At 45.2% G+C, this 7,051-nt stretch overlaps 1 protein-coding gene across 1 annotated transcript; it reads left to right on the plus strand.

Annotated features, from left to right (window-relative positions):
* The first annotated feature begins 4,881 nt into the window (after positions 1 to 4,881).
* LOC123439436 (transcription factor MYB4-like) lies at positions 4,882 to 6,140 on the plus strand. The gene is made up of 2 exons (XM_045116151.1): positions 4,882 to 5,273; positions 5,379 to 6,140. The coding sequence occupies exons 1-2, from the start codon at positions 4,987 to 4,989 to the stop codon at positions 5,950 to 5,952; spliced, it is 861 nt and encodes a 286-aa protein (XP_044972086.1). The 5' UTR covers positions 4,882 to 4,986; the 3' UTR covers positions 5,953 to 6,140.
* The last annotated feature ends 911 nt before the right edge of the window (positions 6,141 to 7,051 follow it).

Consider the following 7,051-nt stretch of genomic DNA (forward strand, 5'->3'; position numbering starts at 1 on the left):
CGAGACCTGTGGCGGCGACCTTAGTCATAGTGGCACCACCGGCTATGCGATGAGCGGTGGTGCGAGCATGTTGGTGGTGTTCCTGACCGTGTGGACGGTGGGGCACTGGTGGGCATGGACTTGACGCGGGCCCGACGGCTGGCGGCACCAGATCTGGTCACCCCCTTCCCTTCGGATCTTGGTCCTAGTCTTCTCCGATCTCTGACCTCAGTTCTGAGGGTGGGATAGTGGTTTAGGGACAGACAAGGAGAAATCCATGGCTGCCGCGACGACGGCTGCGCCCGAGGGCATCGTTCTTCCTCCTTGGAGGCGTTTGTCATGTATGCCTCCCTTCATCCACCGTCCTCTAGCCTCCCATGTGAAAATCCAAACCTCGATAGGCGGTTGTGGTGCTTCCGGTGCCGTCTCCTTCTTGAAGGTGCCAACTTTGGGAGATGTTTGGATAGTGTGCCTGGTTGGGGTGCATTTGGCGGCAGCTATGGTATGTCCTCTTCGTCCAAGCTTGATGTTATCCCTCCTCTGCGACCGGGCCGTGTGCAAATCTACTTGAGGGAAGCTTTGGCGACTCGTCGGGAGTGCGTGGATCCTCTCTATGTGGCCATCCACCGGCGGCAGCCATCATTGTTCTAGGTGGAACAAATCCATCTTCCTATGGTGCGGCGCCTATCAAGCCACGCAATGGGGTTGTGGCCTCCTTCGGGGATGGAATTGGATGGTTGTGTCGTGCCGAGGTCTATAGCCATGGTGACCACACTCCATATGTTGCCGGTCATCTCTTCTACTCTATGCCGCATGGTCCTAGTTCTCTGGTGCTTCGTTCCTGAAGGAGGGCCTCACTATCTTCAGTTGTTTGCTTCTTATTTTTATTCTTCTAGCTGGTAGCATTTGAGGCTCTGTTAGCTGCTTTCCGACGCCTATGTATGTTGACGTGTGTGTTTTCTTTCTTTGGGTCCTTTTGCTCTATAATCCTGGTCGGTTGATAGCTTTGTTAATTCAAAATTGGGCTAGGCTCGAGCCCATCTGGGACTCGACTGATGCCTTTTCTCTAAAAAAGGTGGTGCTTTGCCAGCCGACCGACCTAGGTGATTTTGAATCCTACATCTTGACAAATATTGCTCGAGCTTTGAGACTTAGATGGCCTTGGCTTGAGTGGACTTCTCCGGAGAAAATTTGTGTTGCTCTTGGAAACCCATGCAATCATGATGATTTGGAGCTATTCCGCGTCGTGATAAAGGTCAAACTGAGAAATGTGATGAATGCACAAAGGTCATGGCATATGTGGTCCTTTTTATCTACTCCATCCGTCCCATAATATAAGAGCGTTTCTGACACTATACTACTGTGAAAAACACTCTTATATTACAGGACATAGGAAGTACGAATTATCAAAGAGTAAGAAGTGTACTATCAAGCATGCCGTGAATTATCGAAAAATAACACGTGGAAGTTGCCGGAGTTAAGTCTTTGGATTGGTTGCTGTTAGGGTGGAGAGGATGTCCACTGGAGCCAGAGGTTGCGACGGTTGGTCCTGTGGCAGCAGACGGTAGCCGCCTGGAATGACCAGCCGGAGGCGCCGAGATGGTGACAACGTAAACCTAAGAACAGCTTAGCTGCATATGTTCCTGGCAATTTATTGTGCATCGCCCCAGGGACCAACCAGTACCAGCTCTGACTGCAATGTAATGTAATGTTTCACTTTGCTGAAAATTAAAAGGAAATGTTTCTTTAAGAAAGGCAATACTCGTATAGGGTGTCTCAAAGAGTTAGAGAGTACACACAGCCAAGACTAAAACCACTAATCATGCAGCTCAGGTGAGATGGTGACATGCTGTACGTACCTCAATTACGTCATTTGATTCTCTTGCCCGACAGCAGTTTTGCGACCAGCTAATGGGTAGCGAACTAGCGAGATAAGTTAATTCATGGTTACCTACTGCAGATGCATCATTACTAGATTCCAATAAATTATCATATGGGATCAAACCAACTTGCTCCCTAATTAGTCCAACAAGTAATCTTCCCGAAAAGTGATGCAACATATTAATTCAGATCGACGAAAAAGGTGTACAGATCATTGCCGGGAATCTTTCAACGCATCTTTCGCTTCATATTGATGCCATAATTAGGACATATTTTGATCATTAACACTTACAGTATTAATGTTCAATTATCGGCATCGTCATGCATGGGACTAAGTATGGCCAGACATAAATGATTAACAAACCTAACCATCTAGACTTTTGCAATGTCTGTACTAAGCACAACAGCACAGAACGCGGCAGCATGAGACAAAGGTCTACACATGCCACAGCAGCCGCGTTGGCCGCCTGAATATATTTATTTAGTTGTCATGTTGCCTATGCCAATAGATTTGACTACTCTTTGTCTTGTGAAAACTTAATCAGTACTACTCCACATTAATATATCTGGCATATTTTGAGTGTCCAAAATTCAAGGTTTTGGCCGTAAACATCCATTAAACAGCTACAAGATCACAGCAACAGAAAGAAAATGTTCATTTGAGTACAGAGTGGAACGGCATAAATTTGTGTCCATGCTCACATGCATAGCGCCCACACATCAGTACTGGATTACCTTTTGGTCAAAACTTGAGACAGACAGTCAAAATACATGTTACTTCATGACACAAAACCGCGGTTAATCTCGTGTTGATTAGTCAGTGTACTACTAATCAACGACAGATCCAGCATGCTGCAAGCAGGCAGACGAGGTGCATGCATGCATACGTAAGGCATGCAGACGGATGCAAGTTGCATCTGTGCTTACATTCTTTTAGTTCTGGACAGGTAGCTAGGCTCTAGTATATGGCCTCTTCTCCATGGAAGATAAAGTAGATTAATGATTCTTCTCGTGCATGCATTTAAACAATGGAATGGTCCAGCCATTGGTTAATTCAGATTAGTCCACATACAGACAGATGGCCGCCACAAGTTTGTCCTACATGCCCTCGCTCTCACCACATGCATAATGCAGACTTGGTTAATGATGCTACAATTATCTTGCTAGCTATTGGAATTAGAACATAAAATAGAGCTGGCAAGAAGCAGTTCAGTACTCCTTCCATTTCAACCTGTGTTTTAGATATGGACAAGGTCTTCGAAATATAGTTTTGACAATAATAATGGGTCTGTGTAGGGCTCATCTAGATGAGACTTAACCAAGTCACATCAAACTCATATGTCACTTGATTTTCATGAAGATTCATGCAGGTTTTTATTTTTTATACTTTGTTTGATTACTTAAATGATGTGTGGGAGGTAGATGAGACTTTGTTAATTCTCATCTAGATGAGAATTAGCAAATCCGAATAATAATTTGCATGCCTCGTCTAGCATAAAATTATACAATATGTTAAAGGAAGTATGTTAAGAAACCTAATAAAACTTTGATCTGGTGATGGAAGCATATGATTTTCGTACAAGTAACTGAAATATTCAAAAATATATAATTAATGTGGAGTTTGAGAAGTTAGCTAGAACCATGTCTAAAATGTTGTGTTTTTAATTCACAGGAGGAGTCTAGTTGTTTTTGCTGCAATAGAACATCAATAGCCAGCACGCAAGGAAAAAATAACACATAATGGAGTTAATCCTCTTGTCATATTTAAACTTTAAAGCCCCCTAAAGCAAAACACATAATGGAGTTAATCCTATTGGCATTAAAGTCCCCTAAAGCCCAAAGTTAGTCAACTTAATCATATACTCCTAGCTAACTCGATCGATGTTCATAGTACCAAATGTTATCAAGGAGGTCAATCTACTTGCTGTAATTTTCTGTGAATCAGAGAGAGAATAGGGGGAGACCAAACTAACACGCTCATGAATTAACAAAGTTGCCTCAACCTTTGGAGTGGGGGCAGGGATCGACAACCCCCCCCCCCCCCCCCCCCAACGCCTCAATGAACATCTAATGAGGGGGTTTTCTTTATGATCGATCAAAAAATATCTGTCTTTGCTTCACTCAAATCAAAAAGCTAGATAGCTCAAATTGACCATCATTCCATCACTCTCCAACTTAAGCTTTTCAACCAGAACCACAACGTATGGAGCAGCACGTGTAAATCAATTCACTTGTGTTTAGTTACATACTCTTGTCTTGTGGAAAGTGGTTACGGCATGACTTGACCAAAATCTTGGCTATTTAATTAGTACGGCAAATTTAGCAGGATGGTGACTTGATGACCGGCCTTTATGCATGCATGGCCTGGCCCATCCATAATTTGATTGTGCCGAAGCAATTTGGCACTCATTCGCTGCATGCCTAATATTTGTCTCTTCCTCAAGGGAATACTAAGATGGCATAGTTGGTTACCGTCTAGCATAGGCAATGGTGTCCAGTGCACAGTAACCACAAAACCGGTCAGCACTCAGCGCTTCATCAAAAGGAGTAGCTGACAAAAAGATAGTACCTACCTATGCATGGATTCATATGGTAATAGTTAATGCTAGACTAATCTGTGACTATGATCATCCATTGGTACGTTATATTTCCTTTTGGTGGCCGGGTAGGACGCTACCTAGTCATTGTCAAGGGTGCTTTAGTTTCGATGGTTGATTAATTACAAACTTTCCAGCCACACAAATTAACATGCTTTTAGCGGATGATATTACTGGCTTGCACATGCATGATGGAGATACACATATACTGTACATTATTGAGCACATGCGTGCTCGTGGCACCGTAACTTTTAGGATGGATGCCCTCCACCCTTTGCTACAAAATTAAGTTAGAATAAGACTAACGCAAAGCCACTGCAAAATAGGACAATTGATTAATGTTTACAGATGGATCACCATATTTGGTAGGGAAAGGTCCAAGAGCATATACCCATCCTATAAATGTGGTGCAGATCCAATCACCAGATAGTTAAGCACCAACTGCAATTAGCACACTAGCTAGCTGAACTTTCCATCGACGCAGGAAGGAGTAGCTAGCAGCGAGTCTACTCAAAAAAGCTAAGCAAGAATGGTGGAGAAGCCGGCGAGCCAGGCCAACGCCGGGGGCGACGTGGAGGCGCGTAAGGAGAGGAAGGGGCTGTGGTCGCCGGAGGAGGACGAGCGGCTGTACACCCGGATCACCAGGCACGGCGTGTCCACCTGGAGCTCCGTGGCGCAGCTCGCCGGGCTGCGGCGGAGCGGCAAGAGCTGCCGGCTGCGGTGGATGAACTACCTCCGGCCAGACCTGAAGAAGGAGCCCATCTCCAAGCGGGAGGAGGAGACCATCATCTCGCTCCAGAAGTCACTCGGCAACAGGTACTCAATAATTACGTATACATTCTACTGGATTTCTACTTGCTAATTGATTGTGGAACATTTGGGATCGTTCTGGAGGCTAAACTTCCTTGAAATTTGTATCAGGTGGTCGGTGATTGCCGGGAAGATGCCGGGGAGGACGGACAACGAGATCAAGAACTACTGGAACTCCCGCATCAGGAAGCGTCAGAACATCAGCGCCGGAGGCGGGAAGGGCGACGGCGAACTCGCAAAGCAGGGTGACCTTCCGGCCGCCGATGACAAGGCCAACGTGCTAGCCGTGGCCGGAGGAATGGAACCGGTCAGCAGCATGGCCACCGGTGCGACGGCACCTCCTGTCCCGACACGGTTCCCATTGTTCGCGTGCCAGCTATTCGGCGGTGGCGGAGAAGCCACCGCAGTTGCAGCTGCAGGCACCACCGCCGAGTCAACAACCACTCACGAAAACAACGGCGCCGGCTCAGAGAGCGACGTCAGCGTGGGCAACGGCGGCCAGGATGGTCGGGAAGGACATTACTACTACTGCGCCGTCGAAGGCGACATTGACATGGTCCATCTCATGTCGTTCGACGACCTTCTCGAGTACCCGGCCGGCGGCGATCTGCTCATGGATGCGTGGGATCAAAACGGACTCTACTCCGCGAATACGGGGAGCTCTGTTGATTCATTTGGTTGCTGATTATCCCGGCCGGCGTGCAAGAGGGGTTAGTTATTGGAGTAAATTTGTTTAATTACATTGTGTATGCACGCCTAGGGCAGCTAGCTCCCCTCTTGTGCAAAAACCCAATCTTTTGTTGAATTGATATCAGTTGATCGAGTGGTAATTAATTAATGCCCGTTTATTTTTGCTCCACATGGTAATTACTTTGTTTCTCTTTAAAATCGGCTGAGACTTTTGTTTACTTAAGATCATATTTGCAATAGTTTGTGACAAAAGTGTCTCTGAAAGAATTTAGAGAGTGGTATATCTACCCAAGAAAAAGATATACAGATGATATAACATATTAAATTGAATATAATAACTATAATTATTACTCATAACACATCTTTTTCTTACACAGATAAATATACGAACTAGTGGTATATCTCACCTCTGGGTTATATGGCATCACTAGTATAGTGCACCTCACTAAACCAATATATTCGGTTGTGTGGAAATGTTGATGTGCCATATGGATATATTGTGATGTGTGAAATGATATATAGTTGTAGAAGACACTCCAGCCTGGGCTCATCAAATTCGCTAACGTGATATCAGGCGACTTAGGGCCACTGACATATGGGGCCGTGAACTAGACGGCCCACATGTCAGTCACTCTAAGTCGTTGAAACCTAAGTCCGCCAATCCAAAGCGAGAACGGTCGGCTAGGATTGCCGCTGTGAATGCAACGTGAATGTAAAAGCCTTTATTGCAATCCAAACCGCTCCAGCCCCGAATACTCCGGCTCCCAAACCGATCAACCATGGGGCAAGTCCAGAGCAATCAATGGTACTCTGATTTGCATTGTACATCCAAAGACTTCACAGTCTCAGCCGTGCATGGAGACTCCTGTGCTTAAGAATCAACAACTTGAAGACAACACTGGAAAGGGTTTTTGGGTTTGACTTTTGGCTTTTGGCTTTTTGGGAATGAAGATACGTGTTCAACATTCCGAATATTGCTGTTGGCTCCCGAGCTCACTGGAGGCCTTTAAATTCAAACTTCAAATTCAGTGAAAATTCGTATTTTAATATTTCAAAAAATTCTGAAAAAAATACATAGATAGATGAAGGTATAA

The sequence above is a fragment of the Hordeum vulgare genome, chromosome 3H, assembly GCF_904849725.1.
Source record: "Hordeum vulgare subsp. vulgare chromosome 3H, MorexV3_pseudomolecules_assembly, whole genome shotgun sequence".
NCBI classification, from domain to species: Eukaryota; Viridiplantae; Streptophyta; class Magnoliopsida; order Poales; family Poaceae; genus Hordeum; species Hordeum vulgare.

Bases quoted from the DNA above. Each gene is read 5' to 3' on its own strand.
- LOC123439436 (XM_045116151.1), top strand. From the start codon at position 4,987: ATGGTGGAGAAGCCGGCGAGCCAGGCCAACGCCGGGGGCGACGTGGAG. The intron at 5,274-5,378 runs GTACTCAATAAT...AATTTGTATCAG, and splicing joins CAGAAGTCACTCGGCAACAG to GTGGTCGGTGATTGCCGGGA.